Source organism: Manis javanica, chromosome 1 (genome assembly GCF_040802235.1).
Source record: "Manis javanica isolate MJ-LG chromosome 1, MJ_LKY, whole genome shotgun sequence".
Classification (NCBI taxonomy): Eukaryota; Metazoa; Chordata; class Mammalia; order Pholidota; family Manidae; genus Manis; species Manis javanica.
In genome coordinates this window covers 216,539,750-216,558,553 of record NC_133156.1, presented here as the reverse complement: position 1 = coordinate 216,558,553, position 18,804 = coordinate 216,539,750, and the positions used below count along the sequence as shown (strand labels likewise).

The 18,804-nt window shown below is 39.0% G+C and overlaps 1 protein-coding gene across 8 annotated transcripts in view; it reads left to right on the top strand.

Annotated features, from left to right (window-relative positions):
- The window catches only part of LTBP1 (latent transforming growth factor beta binding protein 1), a 375,947-nt gene that overhangs the window by 232,688 nt on the left and 124,455 nt on the right, over positions 1–18,804 (top strand). For all 8 annotated transcript variants that reach the window (XM_073214445.1, XM_073214444.1, XM_073214443.1 and 5 more), the window contains one exon: positions 10,854–10,976. In XM_073214445.1, the coding sequence (XP_073070546.1) occupies positions 10,854–10,976 (123 nt within the window). The remainder of the gene's footprint in view (positions 1–10,853; positions 10,977–18,804) is intronic.

Below are 18,804 nucleotides of genomic sequence, written 5' to 3'. Positions count from 1 at the left end.
TTTACAATCAGGGCAATGTACCTAAAAAGTCTCAAAAGATCTTGGATGGGCAGGAGGTATGCCTTGACGTCGTGTAGAGGAAGAAGGCAGTGAGTAAAGGTGGGCTAGAAAAAGATTGACAGATGTGTCCTTAGGTAGATCACTTATTTAGAGAAGGGTACATATGGAGGCTCAAGATCTAGAGATTAATTCCCTCAAATAAAAGTATCCAATCATGTATGAGACATCAGGGGTGTATGTATACAGTGTGAAACTGTTTCTCTGGGAGTTTAAGAAATACTTAGGTCTTCTTAGAGAGCAAGCTCCTCTGTCTAAAGTAAAACAATCTCTGTTAAATAGCCAAATGGTCTCTCTGGCTAGGAAAAGTATTTACCTCAAGAGGAAGTCATTGTTAAGTTGTGTGATAGAATTTCTATGCATCAGCAAAAGCTGAATGGTCACAGCAGAATCTCCAGATTTTCATATTTTCACACACTGTAAAGATCTTCATGTACTGTTCCTACTGTGCACCTAATTCCTGTTGGTCACTGGACATGCCTCATTTCCTGTACAAACTTGAGTCACTAAAAAGCATTAAGCATACATACTTTCCTATAGGGGAATGGATACATAGAAGTATGTTTATTTCCCATAAGGGCACTTAATGCTATTCGTGACATATTGTACATTGAATGTCATATTTTATTTATTCCTTGGCATTTTCAACCTTGGCAACTGACATGTTGTTTTGAAGTCAGAATATTCAAGCACAAAGTAACCCTGGGGATGGTCTGGTTCAGCCCACTGGTGTTGCAGGAGAAGAAACTGAGGTGAAGAGACAGTAAATGACTTGCTCTAGGTAACATAATTTAGCATTCTAGTTAGACCAAAACTAGGTCTTAGTCAGATATTTCTTTCATTAGATTTACTCATAGCCCTTTCAGAAAACTATGATCTTGGACAGAGCTCTCTATAAAATGGAAATAACTATTGTGTTGTTCACCATCCAGAATTGCTACGAAGTTCCAATTAGATACTGTGTGCTATACAAATATAAAGGATGATGAGGTGTCTTGCCTCATTGCACCAGATTATTGGTATCATGCCCTTGTACTGAAATTCTAAGGCTGTGTTATATTAGTTTGTCTAAAGAGTGTCTTGTTATGCATATTTCCCAATTACTGTGTATTTTTATACTATCTGGGTAATAGATGCCCAGCCTTCTGTTTCTGCTTTATTAGGCTGAACCATGTCACATTGCCAATATTCAAGCATTTTAGATTTATGAAAAGAGCAGGTTTGTAATATTGAACTTGATACATGGCCAGAGGTACATGGTAGGTTATACTGGGCAGAGATGCTCTATAAATATTTTGAGTGGAGAAGTATGTAAGTTTCCTTCTATTAGCCTCACAGATTTTGCCTAGTGTAAAGGAACACATGGGGCTGTATGAGTTTCTCTCTGCTTCGGTAGACTTCTAGGCGGCCCTAACACGGCAGCTCAGATGGAGATATGGGGATAGGTGACTGGCTCTACAAGGGCACCAGCTCCTCCAGTCATCTTTAGACCTTCACCTTTAACTCAGTAGAATGTACTCTGTGCAGTGGTCTTGCCATTCCTTCAAAGCATAGAATTCCACAGTTGTCCAGAGAAATTCAGTGGTCTACAGAAGGAGAACAATGAACAAATTCATTTGTTTATCCATTTCTTTTTTAAACTGAGTACTAGAATACTTTCAATTGAATCAGAGTACATTAAGGGTGATTGGCTGACCCTGTAAAATAGGAGACTTCTGAAACCCAATTATGTTTGTAGAATATAAGTTATTTGGAAAAATTTTCATCAAGTTAGAAGCTTTTATTTAATTAAAAAAAGAGAACATAGCCTTAGGAATTGAAGTCTAAGTAGTATTATAATTCATAATTTGCTTATCATGTTCCATATAGTTGTTAAACATTGGCCTGATAACATCTTCTCTTAGCATATTCCTTAAACTGCTTGTGTCCAGATATAACATGCTCAGTTAATGCATGTTTTGTTCTCAATACGTTTGTGAATCTCTAATTTCCTTCAGTTTATTTAGAAAGATCTTAAAGAGCTTGGCTACCCCAGAAAGTAATTGAGATAGTTGCTCATGTTTCATATTAATTTCTGAGGTTCTAAATTATCATCCATGTGGAATAAGGTTTTTACTTTTTAAAAAGAACAGAGGATAGAAACTAGCCAGTCTCCATCCAGAGGAGGGAAGAATAAAGTGGCCAAAAAAAGAAAAAAAGAATTCCTATCTAATTTTACATATCAGGAGTTAATTTACAAATAAAATGCTTTTTAAAGTTTTATTTATGAATGAGTTGAAACCTGGACTGTGATTTGTCACAGAAATGTCAGCGATTTTCAGATTTTCCTGATAAATGCCATCATATCATGAAAGCTCAATAATTGAGGCAGAGGAAAGGGAACTGCCTTGCTTAAAACAGGTGTGCAGGGCGCCAGAGCTCCAAGGACAGCTTGGCAGAGCTCAGTTATGTCCCAGCCATGGTTGGCAGTGCCAGAAGTCTGGCCTTGCAGATCACAAGCCACACAGTCCCACTCTTGGGGACTTGAGGGCCCAGGCTCTGTTACACTTCTATTAAAGGCCATAGCACAGACCCAGACTGCAGGGACTGTCCAGAGGTGGCAGATACAGAGGGTGAGTCAAGTGAATAAAGCCCTTCACATTCCTGTTGTGAGCCAGCACCCACCTCAACACTCCTCAGACTGCCTCCCTTTAAAATGGTCTCTTTTGTGCTTAAACACTCATATTTTCATCAGCTCTGGGAGCTTCTCAGTGAGGGTATTATTGACGTTTTTGGCCGAGCAATTCTTTGTCAAGGGGGACTTAACCACACTTTCAGAATGCTAGGTTCCTGTTGCCACCCACTGTGTGTTCCCCAGGCCTTGTGACAACCCTAAATGTCCTCTAGACAAGCACACCCCCCCTTTTGAGAATCACCAATGGATCCTTCCTGAGTTCTTCCCGCTTTCCTCCACTGAGGATAGAAATGTTACTGACCTACAATATTCCAACAGGTATTTACATTTTGGAAGGGAATGTCTTTATATCCAAATGGCTAATAAATACATGAAAAGAAAATGCAAATTAAAACACAGGGAGACAACACTACCTTCCCACCAGAATGACTGAAATGAAGACTAACAATTTGAGGAGGATGTGAAGCAGCTGGGACTGGGAATGGAAATCGGTACCACTGCTCTTGCCAATGATTTGACATTATTTATTAAAGGGAACACTCTTTATTAAAGAGACCGAGAGAGTCTACTCCTCACTATATACCCAAGAGTAATGAGCACCTATGGCTACGCAAAGGCATCTATGAGAATGATCACAGAGGCATTATTAATGATCGATATGGGTGATTTCCAATTTTTAGTTATCAACAGTAGAATATAAAAGTTTATGTCATAGTCTCACTCAATAAAATATCACACAGCAGTAAAAGAATGAACTGCTGCCTGCAGGAACATTAATGACTCTCACAAGCATAATAATAAGAGAGAGAAAAGTATGTGTACAATATGATTGCTTTTGTATGAAGTTGAAGAACAGGCAAGACTGATCAGTGAAGATGGGAGTTAGAATAGTAGTTACCTGTGGGGGTCAGAGAGCTCAACTGGGAGGGGGCATGATCTGGGAGGTGGGTACACAGTATGTGCACACACATACACATGTACACGTATGTATCTATGCACACATCTATATAAAAATTCATCTAGCTATATACTTTAGATTGAGCTACTTAGCTGTATATAAGTTTTTTGAAAACTTGGAAGTTTAATTCATCTCTATGCTTTTTTAAGGAGTATGTTAAAAAAAGTTGAGGCAACTAAGGGAAATAGGACTTTTTCTGGAAGCTCTGAGAGTGTGTCATGAAGAATGGTCCATGCTTCTGGGGCCACAGTTAAGGGAGGTGGGGCTTGTGCTGATGGCACAACCCGATTAGAATGGAGATAGGAAGGGGAAAAATTGCACAGGATTATCTTCTTCATGAGTTTTTCTATTTCTTCCTGTCTATAACCATAATTTTTTGTGTGTTATATTTTATTTTTTATTGGAATCTAGTTGACATACAATATTAGTTACAGATGTATGACGTAGTGACTCAATAATCATATATATTACTAAATGTTCACTACAGTTAGTTGCCATACCAAGATAACATATTATTTGTTATACTGTCCATGTTATACTCCCATTTCTATGACTAATTCATTTTATGATTTGAAGTTTGTACCTCTTTATCTCCTTCACCTATTTCCCCCATCCCCACTCCCACCCCATATGGTAACCAACAGTCTCTTGTCAGTATTTATGGGTCTATTTCTTTTTTATTTGTTTGTTTTTTAGATTCCACATGTAAATGAAATCATATGGTATTTATCTTTCTTTAGCACAGTACCTTCTAGGTCTATCCCCATTGTCACAAGTGACTAATATTCTTTTTATAACTAAAATTCCATTTTGCACATGTACTGCATCTTCTGTATCCATTCATCTATCAATGGGGCTTCCATATCTTGGCTATTGTAAATCTTGCTGCAATAAACATAGGTGTGCATTAGTGATTTCATTTTCTTTAGGTATATTCCTGGAAGTGGTGTTTCTGGGTCATATGGTATTTCTATCTTTAGTTTTTTGTGGAAACTCCATACTGCTTTCCACAGTGGCTGCACCAATTTGCATTCCCACCAATAGTGCAGGAGGCTTCCCTTTTCTCCACATCCTCACCAACACTTGTTATTTCTTGTGTTTTGGATAGTAGCCATTCTGACTGGTGTGAAGTGATACCTCATTGCAGGACATGAAACCATTAAACTCTTAGAGGACAACATAATTTCTTTAAAGTCTTAATTCCCATCTCCTGTTCCTGCAGTATCATGGTCAAGGTGTGGTAGGCAATGTTGAGGAGGGTCAAAGAGGGGGCAGTGGAAGAGGGCACAAGGCAGTGGTTATACATCAGGTATTTGAAAAAACCTCCACTTTAACCTGGCAGCCAGCCTCGTGGCTGGTTTGATACTGTCGTAGAATCCTCCAGACAAGGGAAAATTCTGAGTCCCAAGAGCTCCTCTGTGATGTGTGGTGGTGCAACACCAATCAATGGGAGTATGGGCCACTCAGAGAAAGAGGAAGGCTGATACCCCAAAGTGGGGCTATCAGGACAATGGAAGAGTGGAGACTTGTCCAGCCTTTTTTTTTTTTTGAGAGGGCATCTCTCATATTTATTGATCAAATGGTTGTTAACAACAATAAAATTCAGTATAGGGGGGTCAATGCTCAATGTACAATCATTAATCCATCTCAAGCCTAATTCTCGTCAGTCTCCAATCTTCTGAAGCATAACGAACAAGTTCTTACATGGTGAACGAATTCTTACAGAGTGAATAAATTCTTACATGGTGAACAGTACAAGGGCAGTCATCACAGAAACTTTCGGTTTTGATCATGCAATATGACCTATAAACCATCAGGTCAAATATGAATATTCATTTGATTTTTGTACTTGATTTATATGTTGATCCCACATTTCTCCTATTATTATTATTTTTATTTTTAATAAAATGCTGAAGTGGTAGGTAGATGCAAGATAAAGGTAGAAAACATAGTTTAGTGCTGTAAGAAGGCAAATGTAGATGATCAGATGATCAGGTGTGTGCCTATGGACTAAGTATTAATCCAGGCTAGACAAGGGCAGCAAGACATCCACGGATGCAGAAGATTTCTCTCAAAGCAGGGGGGGTGAGGTTCTGAGCCTCACCTCTGTTGATCCCCAAATTCTCACCTGATGGCCCCCCTGCGACTGTGCCTGTCTTAGGTTGTTCCTCCCTTGAGGAATCTTACCCGTCTCTGGCTAACCAGTCATCTTCCGGGGCCATACAGGGAAATGTAAAGTTGGTAAGTGAGAGAGAAGCCATATTGTTTGCAAAGGTTAGTTTTTTACTTCTTTGCAGATTTATGCCCTGTGGCTTCTATGCCCAGCACTTGTCTCGAGGTATCTTTACCACCTGGAGGAATTATGATACTCGGTAAATTCGATATGAGGCATGAATTCTATTTAAAGTTTGTAATTAGGAAGGAAGAAGAAAAGCTATAGATGTAGCATATGAAGGAAACTTGGGAGGATTGATTATTTCTTTGACATATCTTCTTGTATAGTACCTTAAGTATGTATAGGTTTTAAACTACTAACTAATTTGCACACACATATTGACATAATAGGAATACGGTGACATAAACAAAGCAAATCTATAATTACCAGCCATCTCCAGTGAAGCCAAGAAAACCATTTAGGCACCCTAGGCATTTGTGAAAATTTATCTATGATATGATGGATATTTTCCAACTGTACTTGAACCATCAGACAAATTAAAGCAGCCCATTTCTGGGATCTGTTCACATCCCATATGTTCTTTTAACCATAGATAGTCTATAGTCATGAGATTTTGGGGTGCTACAACTTGCACCCCTCCCAACTCCTGGTTGAGTTCCAACAGTACAGATCCAGTCAAATTCGTTGTCTCACTGTATGCACATGCCAGCCTAGACATCTCCCTCCTCCTTCTCATGGCAAGTCCAGGAGATGGTGGGCTGGATGCAGCCACAACCGCAGCATCGTCCGGATCCCTGTGGAGGCTTTTTGATGATCATCCCCCGGCACGAGTCCTCCAGAGAGTGCTGATGCCGGAAGCTCCTCCTCATATCGTATCTTAGTTCATTTTCTGGGTATCCAAGCTAGGCCTTGATCTTCTGCGTAGAAACAAACAGACCCTTTGCCCACACTTTGACATGCCCTCTATACCACTGTGCAGAACTCATTGGAGGTCAGCACACAGTAACTGCTTTTTTTTTTTTTTTTTTAATTAAGAGAAAGGAATATTATCAGAAAAGAGTACCTCCATAGCTGATCATCTGACACCCTTTAAGTGATCAACATTAAGGATATTTAAAGCATGCGTTGATCTTTGATTTACCAATAGTTTTATCCTGTTAAGGAGTAATCCCCCTTTTCTTTCTTTCTTTCTTTTTTTTTTTTTTAAATTTTTAATCTACACTTACCTGAAGAATACTATGTTTACTATGCTCTCCCCTATATCAGGTCCCCCCTAACAACCACATTACGGTTACTGTCCATCAGCTTAGCAAAATGTTGTAGAGTCACTACTTGTCCTCTCTGTGTTGTGCAGCCCACCCTCCCCTTTCTCCCTCCCCCCCATGCATGCTAATCTTAATACCCCCCTTCTTCTTCCCCCCCCTTATCCCTCCCTGCCCACCCATCCTCCCCAGTTCCTTTCCCTTTGGTACCTGTTAGTCCATTTTTGGGTTCTGTAATTCTGCTGCTGTTTTGTTCCTTCAGTTTTTCCTTTGTTCCTATACTCCTCAGATGAGTGAAATCATTTGGTATTTCTCTTTCTCCGCTTGGCTTATTTCACTGAGCATAATACTCTCCAGCTCCATCCATGTTGCTGCAAATGGTTGGATTTTTCCACTTCTTATGGCTGAGTAGTATTCCATTGTGTATATGTACCACATCTTCTTTATCCATTCATCTACAGATGGACATTTAGGTTGCTTCCAATTCTTGGCTATTGTAAATAGTGCTGCGATAAACATAGGAGTGCATCTGTCTTTCTCAAACTTGATTGCTGCGTTCTTAGGGTAAATTCCTAGGAGTGGAATTCCTGGGTCAAATGGTAGGTCTGTTTTGAGCATTTTGATGCACCTCCATACTGCTTTCCACAATGGTTGAACTAATTTACATTCCCACCAGCAGTGTAGGAGGGTTCCCCTTTCTCCACAGCCTCGCCAACATTTGTTGTTGTTTGTCTTTTGGATGGCAGCTATCCTTACTGGTGTGAGGTGATACCTCATTGTAGTTTTAATTTGCATTTCTCTGATAATTAGCGATGTGGAGCATCTTTTCATGTGTCTCTTGGCCATCTGTATTTCTTTTTTGGAGAACTGTCTGTTCAGTTCCTCTGCCCATTTTTTAATTGGGTTATTTGTTTTTTGTTTGTTGAGGCGTGTGAGCTCTTTATATATTCTGGACGTCAAGCCTTTATCAGATCTGTCATTTTCAAATATATTCTCCCATACTGTAGGGTTCCTTTTTGTTCTATTGATGGTGTCTTTCGCTGTACAGAAGCTTTTCAGCTTAATGTAGTCCCACTTGCTCATTTTTGCTGTTGTTTTCCTTGCCCGGGGAGATATGTTCAAGAAGAGATCACTCATGTTTATGTCTAAGAGGTTTTTGCCTATGTTTTTTTCCAAGAGTTTAATGGTTTTGTGACTTACATTCAGGTCTTTGATCCATTTTGAGTTTACCTTTGTATATGGGGTTAGACAATGGTCCAGTTTCATTCTCCTACATGTAGTTGTCCAGCCTTTTTGAGTACAACTGGCTGGTTACCAAAATTTGAGGTTTCAGTTGGGCTATATGATAGGGGCTTTGCTTGTACCATGAGAGTCCCAAGTGGACTTGGCACTCTTCCTGGTCCTTCATGTTGCTTTCTTTAAGAAGAATGAGTTACAGGGGGAATATTTTCAATTACATGTCATAAATGTATATCACAGCACAACATATGCTCCAGTAAAGAATTAGGTAGTCAGGTGCTGGACCATATAATGTATCAGTTGTAATCAAGTTTTACCAGTTTGCAACTATATCCAAGTTGGAATACTGTAGAACTTGTACAACAAATGTGTGTGTTAACTTTGTCATTTGAATGTCATTGAAATGTATTTTTATCACTGAAATTAAAAACTGCATGTGTTGGATAAAATATGTCCATGTAGATATATATGGCTACCTAAAAATATGAAATATAAGCAAGTAATGATTTATTGAGGGCTGTGTTTGCCTTTTTATGTGACCATTCTGCTTGTAATGTTTTGCTACCATTGTGTCCAGTTTAATTTAGATAATTAATATTTTAGAATCGTTAATGAAATTTTCATTAGAATTAATGATTAAAGGAAGTACATATTACGTGAAATGGAAACTCTAGTAGCCAAATCTGTTTACACTTATGCTTCATAAATCACACTGAATAAAGTATAACTGACTACTTATTTTTCACTTTTAACATGTCATATTCTGTTTTTGATTTTTAATTACCTTTGCAAATGACTTTCTCATCTTTCTTTTTAAGCTCACCACATTTTCCTCTCTCCTCTTCTATATCATTTTGCTTTTCCCTTGGTTTAACGCTATTAGTCCATTCAGGCTGCTATAACAAAATGCCATCGACTGGGTAGCTTATAAACAGCAGATACTCATATTGTTCACCCTTCTGGATGCTGGGAAGTCCAAGATCAAGGCACCAGCATGGTTGCCTTTGGTGAGAGCCCTCTTCTGGTTACAGATTTCTCGGTCTTGTCCTCCAAGGTGCAGGGTCTAGAGATCTCTCTCATGACTTATCTAAGCACCTCCCAAACCCCACCTACTAATACTGTCACCTTTGGGAGTTAGGATTTCAACATACAAATCTGGGGAAAACACAAACTCTCAGACCATAGCAGTCACTTTCTGCAGAAGACCTTGTCCATATTTCCAGCCATAGTTCCCTTTTACTGTATTCCTGAATCTTCTGTTACTGCTGGGTATTTATACTTGGGTATCCCTAATATGACCTGCAAGTATAAAACTAATCTCTTCATCTGCCTCTTTCCTTCTCAGAACTTTGTACAAAATCAACAATCCTTCTTCCTCTTCCCTCAAATTAGAAGCCTTCCAGGGGTCTTTGACTCCTTTCTCCTCCTTTCTAGGGTTGTGTTGGCCAGTCAAACACCATGCATTGTCATTTGTTCCGTTTAAAAAAGATTGTGCCTTTAATGTTTTCTCTAAAGAGAATTCTTCACTCTTTCTCCTCCTGATGATCCTCACTGTCACCAACCTGGCTTGTCACCAGTCTCAAAGTTGCATTGCTCCTTCAGTGATCAAACTTTTCATCTCTCTGTACCAAGCCATGTGCTGGCCAGATGCATTTCCCTAGAACCTGCCTTTGATTATATCTTTCTCCTACTCAGAAACCTTTAGTATAGCTCCCTGTTCTCAATAAAATTGAATCCAACCTAGCCTGGCTTTAACCAACTCATTTTCCAACTATTTACCTTCCAGAAACTTCTTTTCCAGCCAGTGGTTTGACTCACGATTTCCTGATCCTTCTTCCTTCTCCACTCTCTGTTCCCGTGCCCTAGGGTCCACCCATGAACGTCATTCACCACCTCCCCTGTCTTTCCTACTTCTCCCTACGTCAGTACCTGAGCTCTTACCCCCTCAGTGCTGCAGTGCCCCCTACCTCCAATTTCCTCTAGCAGCTCTTACTGACTGTGTAGGCACTTTTTTCATAATTTAACTTATTCAAGTGTATGACCTTTCTTCTAACTGTGATAATATGAACTGCTTTTCACTTCTTTAATTATTACATATTTGTTTGTACAACTAGACTGTCAGTGTCTCTAAGGTCAGAGTCTTTGTCTTACCTGTAGGATCCCTAATACCTAGCAAATACACTAAAGTGTAAGCTCTGTGAAGGCTGGAATCTTTTATCAATTTTGTTCATTGGCAAATCCCTAGTACCTAAAATAGAACTGGGTATATAGCAGGTGCATAATATGTACTTGTTTTGTAAATTTTAAGTGTTCAGTAAATGTCTGATTTGATTTTAGGTCATTCACATCTACTGAATTAAATGCTGCTGGCAGCTCTTATTTACCATAACTACTAGATTATTACAGTGAAAAAGAAAATGAATGCAATTGACAGCCATAATCTGTTCAACAGGGCTTGACTTCTAAAAGAATTATATTTTCCTGCAGATATTAATGAATGCCAGCTACAGGGTGTGTGCCCTAATGGTGAGTGTTTGAATACCATGGGCAGCTATAGATGTACCTGCAAAATGGGATTCGGGCCAGATCCTACATTTTCAAGTTGTGTTCGTAAGTAATGATCAGTCTTTATTCCTATTTTGGGTCAGTTTTTTGGGGGGACTGGGGATGTGGGGAGTTACCCCCCAAAATGGTAAATGATGGTCAATGGAATAATATTGCAGATAAGCAGGAAAACCTCATTAAAGTGATAAGAGGGAGGAAGCTAGCCTGATATGCTAAAATAAATCTATGCCATGGAACTTTCTCCAAAATGCATTTTTATTGCATTCAGAAAAATATAATAGCTGAAACTCAAGCACACCAGAGAAATATGCTTTGATGAAAGGAAAGGAGTTAATTAAAGTTTTCATATCTGAACAATGAAAACATTTTTTTTACTTCATGAATATTTTAAGAAATATTGAGGCTGAGTTAAACTTTGTCCCAGCTTCTGTCTTTAATTAGTTCAAATTCTGAGTCACTGGTGTCTGATTTAATGAGGTTTCACTGTACTTTCTGTTGGAAGAATCTGGGAAATAGTTACCAAGTGCCTGTGTTTCAGATTTTCTATTCAGTTTTAATTTCAAATATTCTATTCTGTTGTCCTAAAGAAAATGCCACCAAACTGTGTCCCTAAAGTTAACACTGTTTTGCCTTGTAAATATTGTCTATAAGATTTTCTCTTACATGTGAGAGAAGGGTAAAAATCCTCCACTAAGCCGTATGTTCTAATACTGGTACAGAAAATATAGTTTCTCTAAAGAGACTCTCTTACCACAAAATTTAATCTGGTGTAGTCATGACAGATCACCTGACCATTAGAGATGGATGCATTTTACATGTAAAGTTTTCAAATGCAGGTTTTTTTAAGCTTTCCTTATTTTTTTAAGGTACTTGGGTCCATTATTATAAAGTAGTTAAACACTGCAGATTTTTTTTAAAGTTTGTACAATTAAAGTTTAAAATGTTAAACTAACATGCAGCAGAAAACCTTTAGGATAATTTTAAGAACAATTTTGTATTAATTTCTGTCCTGCTGGTTTCTGTTTTTATTGTTAACCATTTTCACGTGGCTTTGGGACGGGGTGAGCTGCATCCTTTTGGTCCCCAGTTTCAAACTTGCCATTTGGTTGTGATACATTCTTCATGAAGACAGCATCGTTTGTGTTTACCTGTGCATCTCTTTTTAACTCTGTACCTTAAACTGATTTTCATAGGCATGATGAATTAAAGCAAATGTAGTAAAATAAAAATGGCAATGTCATTCATGACATTTAGAAGAGTTTGTTGAATCTGAAGAGTTTGTTGAAACATTGTTACTAATTACTATTTTCCTTTAAAAAACTGAAATGCAAATGAGGAAATTATACATGTAAGTTCTTTTTCACATATTATTTCACCGTTCTGATCATGAAGCAGACAGACACCTAATTACAGGGCTTTTTTGGCTGGCGGGTAAAATTAGACTATAAAATTATTTTGTATACAAGGTATGTTTGAAAACTGATGCAAGGATTTGGAAATTTCAGGCCCAAAAAACCACATTGTTAACAATGTCCAGATAATTTAGGGACAGTTTATGGCTGATTTGAATTACATGAGTAAATATTTTAAATAGTTTTATAAATTAAAGGTAAAAGATTTTGCAGAATTTGCATATACAGTTTATTGTGAATGTTTGGCTTTGTTCCTTAATTTGAGTTATAGTCTGGTTAAAATGACTACCTTGAAGATTGCAGATTAGGTAAACTTGGAGAACTGGTCACAGAATGTTTTGCTAACTTTGACTAGATCTGATGTCTAGAATTAAGGGCAGACATCAAGGTTTTAAAAAGATTGTAGAAATCTGCCAGTGAGATTTTTGAAACACATATTTCCTTAGCATTTATTTTCCTTGTCGTTGCCCAAATAATACTGAACTTATTAAACAACCATCCATTCTTATTTGAAAAATAAATAATTCAATTTTATGGTTCAGCTACAAAAGCTGAAATGATGAGAGCTTTGTTGCTAGTTCCATGTTCCAGTTTAGAGTTCTAAGTTAAAGCCTGGGCTCTTTACTGGCAGCAAGATGCACATTTATTACTCTTCCCTCTGAACTTGCCACATGTGACATCATAGATCTGTAGAGTTACTTGAGGATTTGTGACTTGGTTCAATCCATCCTGACTTGTTGGTGAAATAGATCTTGAAAAAATTGATGGGGGAAGTCTGTAGATAATTAAGAAGAATCTGGGAAGAAGGTGATGTTTACAGAATAAAGGAAAACAATATCGGCAAGATGGTGGTACCCATGATAGTCATGGGGCAGTAGCAGAAGGAGACTGTGGGTCACGCATACACCAAGCACGTATACACACACAGACATGCTAACTGTACAGAGATGCTGAGCAAAGTTGTTGCTTCATGTTCAGAATATGTAGATATTTATGTATAAAAATAGCCATGGATAGAGCATGCAAGCAAATGGAGGAGGCTGACCACATGTTGCTCAGGCAGCATGAATTTAGGGCACATCCAGGCCATAAAAGGTGTGGCTGACTCTGTGAACTCAAAGAAATGCACTTGGCAACACCGAGGAGCAACGGGAAGCTTGCCCTGTTCTCAAACGCACTGAGGTGAACACCCTCAGAATTCCTTGACTCCAGCCAAAGGTTGCAACCATTTCACTTGCTCTCTTTGCGTGCTCTCTGTGCTTGACTTAACCAAGCCAAAAGAAGGAAAGTAGGAGGGTTCTGGCATCGGCTGCTGTCTGTGGCTTCAGATGTGGCAGCTGCATTCTCCAGATCTGCTCCTACCTGTCTGTGGGGGAAGGTGAAATTGTAGGATATTGTCAGAGCATATCCAAGAAAAGTGTAACTTTTGCAGTCGGAGTAGGAAAACTTTCTGGGCTGTGATTAGTTCTCTTTAGGAATTCAGGAGCCCCAGGATGAGGGCTGTGGAGGGCATATTGATAGGTTCAGTAGAAAAGGGCCCAGTAGAAAAGAATTCTGAGCCTGGGTGTTTGCTGTTTCATAGTATTCTTGACCCATGGACAGAAATAGAGGGTTGGAGAGAAGATGTGCTCAGGAGCTTCTGCCATAACCCTGGAAATCACAATATGAGGGACACATCCGTTCTAAAAGCCAGTCATATTTTGTACATCTCTTCTTTTTAATCGCTCCAGCATCTTTGTGAGAGATCTGTTATTCTTATTTTACACATGAGGGACTGAGGCTAGCAAAGTTTATTAACTCCTCATGATCACACAACTAGTAATCGACATTTGAGATCTAAAACTGGATTTTGTGCCTCCAAATTTGCAGTTCTATATCAGTTTGGCTAACTATAATCCAGGGGCCAAATCCATTTTTGTCTTTTTTTATAAGTAAACTCTTATTAGAACACAGCCATGCTCATCCATTTACATATTGTCTAAGGCTGCTTTTACACTGAAATGGCAGAGCTGAGAAGTTGCAGTTTCTCAGACTGTGTGGTCCTTTACAAAGCCTAAAATGTTTATTATCTTGCCCTTTACAGAAAAAGTTTGTTGACTCTTGGGCTAGAATAGTGCTGTCCAACATAACTTTCTGTGATGACGAAGATATTCTGTTTATGCATTGTCTGATGTAGGAGGCACTAGTCACATGTGGCTCGTGTGACTAAGGAACAGAATTTTAAGTTGTGATTCCTTTTAATTTTATTGAGTAGCAACAAGTGGCTAGGGGCTAACGTTATTTGACAGTATAGCTGTAGATCATTGTTTCACAAAGCTGATTGGGTGAATTACTGCTCCATCCCCTCCTTTTCCCTGAAAATGGGCTTTCCTTCCTGACTTGGTGGTTTTGCCCAGGGTGACATTGTTCTCCCAGGCAGTCAGGCTCAGAGCTACTCTGTGTCCGTTGTGACTCTGCCATCCCCTTTGGTCTCCAAGGAAGTCATTAAATCATAATCTGTCTTGAGCCCTTTCCTTTTTCTGTGGCCATCTCAGTTTAGGCCCCTAGCTTCCCTCACTTGGCAGTCCTATAGCATCATGACCTGCAGGTTAGACAGACAGACTGTTCCCAGATAATAACTGTAACCACAGTAGCCGTGGCAGTAATGTAATAATCTGTATTGAGCTCTTAACAAGTGCCAGGCATTGCAGGAAGCACTTTATGTGGATTATAACGTATTGTATCAAATACTTATATTTAGAAGATCATTATGAGGTTTGTATAGCTTTCTCTCTATTTTAGAAATGAAGAAATAGAAGCATGGAGAGCTTAATGATCTTGCCAAAAGTCACACAGCCTGTAAGGAGAGCCCAGATTTGAAACTGCATCTGTCTTAGTCTACAAGCCACACCCTTAAGTCAGGAAGAGGGAAAAGGCCTGAATTGACAGGAGCACGTCATGTAATAAGGGGAGCTGCTGTTGAGTCTCACTTGCCTCCCTGTAGAATAGATGGTCTAACTCTGCAATGGCCTTAGCATCATTGTTTCTTTTATTTTGCTTCTCCCAGAATTTATTTTCAGTAACTCATTTCCCACATAGGGTGCCTGGTGGTTCTTGTCTCACTAAGGAAGTCATCTCTGGGGCTCCTCGCCACAGCTCCCCCCGCTCCGCACACCTGCACCCCAGCACTCATCCTTTGGGGATTTTGAGCTTCAAAGGGTTGAAACGCTGATGTGGAATTTCATCCAAGAGGTGAATGAGGATACTGGGGGGTGCTTGAGGGAGCAGGAGAAAGGAAACAGACTGTTAGAGGGGTTAGTTATATGCTGTCTTCTCGAGTCTTCTGTATTTTTCAACTTTTTCCAAGAATCAATTTAATTTATATCTGCTTAATGATGCTTTCATGTTTGAATTGATTAGAGCAGAACGTCTTTGAAAGTAAAATCAGGATTGATTGTATAACCCTGTATTTAAGTATAACTTTCTTAACACATGGGGGAAGCCATTAAGTGAGCTGTAGCATCTTACCTTTGTTTGTACTGTGGTTCATAATTGAATCTGTGTTAGCACTGGCTCTATGACAAAGATTCAAGACTATACTTGAGTGCAGAACTCTCTGTTTATTGTGAAGATTTTTCTCATGTCTCTAGCCAAGAGCGAAAGATTTACTTCCCTGACTGACTGATGTGGCATTTCCAGTAGGTTTTTATGCCTCTTCAATATTTTCCCCTTTACGTAGAGCACCTAAATTTTTCCACCTAATCTCAGCAACACATCTTGCAAAAAATAAGATCTGCAGAACCACTGTTTCAGTGTATCTATACATATGAACCGACCCTGGCAGCACCCTTTGTTACTGCTCCTGAATACTCTATCCCCTACCCACTTCCACCTGTTCTGGAGAAATCTTTTAGCAATACTGAATTTTTTTAGTATAGCGTAAAACCTTATGACTCAATAGGATGTCTAATCATGTATACCATATTTTAAATAAAATGTAGCTTACTAACAAATTACCTTTTACAACTAGCCTGCCAACCTGTGGCTAAAGACACTAAGACAGCAGAAACACTAATCTTGCATATTTCTGGGTGGCATATTGTTTCTGGGTGTATATGCCACACTGATTAGAATGTGAAGATGCTAGCTATTTATAAAATAAAACAGAGTTGTCTTGTAAATCATTTGAGGTGATAAAAGAATAACAGGCAATTTACATGTTAAAAAAGAGGCCATTTTAAAGGGCATGTTCTGTTAGAAATCTGAGGCATAAGTCAATACTTTTTGGTCCACAGAGTTGCGGATCAAAGAAAATGTGAATCATGGGAATGTCAGTAAAATGTAGACATGTAAGCTAGATTTTTTTTAAAGGCTACCTTCTTGGGTTTCTTCCAACTTTGAAGGAGCAGATTTTTTATTGCTTATTTTTATGTCAGTTGGGGTGAGGCAAAATGTTTAATTAGAACATGGTCTGACATGCCCAGACTCACCAGGAATTGACTTACAGTTGCTGATTCTATAAGCTGATGATTCTCTTATTTGCCAAAGACCCCCACTTAAAGTGCTTTGGAAGCTGTCATGGAGAAAAACACCAGTGCCCAGACTCCCCAAAACTTACAGAGAATATTTGGATTAGAAAATGATTGAAGGACAAGTGTATAAGATCTTTTAGGGAAGATTTTTAGGAAGAATTAGCTTGCTAAACTTCTATCTTTATTCTCCAGATGATAAAATGCCTAAAAATTTTGTGTGTGTATGCAGTATATGAGGTATTAACAATCTGAGACTCACTTAAACTAACAAGAAATTTCTTATAATTCACACACATACACACATATTAATCCCGTAAAACGCAAAGTTGCTGATTTGGAGTTTGGGTTTAAATTTTGGAGACAGGCATGGCAGGTTACTTTGAAGTAGAGGACTTTGGTAGGGGAGCTGTGTAAGCATAACAGGGATACATGGATGTATGGGTCAGGTGGATACAAGGGAGCAAATGTGAAAAAAGTAAATGGAAAAGTAACTGTTGGCCAGTGGTAAGGATTTGAGGTTATATCTCTGCTGTGCTCTGAATGGTCCTTGTTCCTGAAATCTAGAACTAAAGTCAGTGCAATAAGTATTATAATTAAGGCTTGCTGCATGTAGAATAAGCTCTTGTGAGTTGATCTGGCATTATTTCTACACAGATGCATGTTACAAGTTCGAACAATCTGGAGAGGAATTTTTGGAGCAAAGTGCTCTTTGAGTGGGTTATACTAGAACTATGGTAGTATATGTTCTTAAGATTATGCGACCTACAGGCACACACATACACACATATTCATATAAACACACATGCTATATAAGTGATGGTCAATAATTCTAGGGACTTACTATCCTTTGGTGGTAATAAGCACACTCCTAAATTTTCTTTTACTTTTGCTCTGTGACCTTTGATCTTTAATAGCATACTTGCCCAGACTCCAAAGTGAGTTGGAGAAGTGAGAGGAAACGACTCACACTTTTCCCTCTCACCACCTTTGTAGTAGCTCTGTGCAAAGCTGCCTCACTAGACACACCATCAAGTCTTGAAGCTTTAGGAAGGTGTCACCTGCTCCCCTCAATCCCCTGCTCCCATCCATCCCCTGCTCCCATCCTCCAGTTCGCCTAGAACTATTTTTGGCTTTCTTCACTTTGTTGAAATATTAAGTGATGGTTAAGTTGTGTACAAATGCCTTTGAGAGGATGGAAATGTCTACCTTTGTCATCAGAAAGAGTGGCTGACATATATTTTGTGTCTACTCTGTATCAAAGGTCTAACATGTGATATTTCTAATCTGTACATTGAGCCTATCATTTAGAAATGAGGAGGTTTTGAAGCTCATCCAGTGTATTAGTTATTGTTCTTTCCAGAGAAGCAGAACCATTAGGGTGTGTGTGTGTGTGTGTGTAGAAAGAGAGAAAGATTTTAAGGCTCACATGATTACAGAGACTGGCAAGTCCAAAATCTGCAGGGCAGGTTGGCAGGCTGGAGAGCCAGGGAACTGTTGGTATTTAGCTGAGGCCTGAAGGCAGTCTGCTACAGGATTCCCTCTTACTCTGGGGTGATTGATCTTTTTCCTCTTCAGACCTTCAAGTGTTTGGATGAGGCCCTCCAACATGCTGGAGATGCTTTACTCAAAGTCTACTGATTTAAATGTTAATGTCATGTAAAAATTACCTTCACAGCAACATCCAGACCTGTGTTTCGCCAAGTATTTGGTTAAGTAGCCTAACCATGTCGACACACACAATTAATCATCACTAACAAAGTGACTTCCCTGGGTTATACTGCTGGCAAATGGTAGAACCACATTGTGAACCCAGGTCTGTCCAGCTCTTAAAATCTTAGCTCTTTCCAATGTGTTGTACCACCTTGATTGAATCAGGTTGTTACTTGCAGCACCTAGCTGAAGTTTCAGTCCTTTTGGAAGAATGCAAATTTAGGTCTGAGCAGGAAGGGA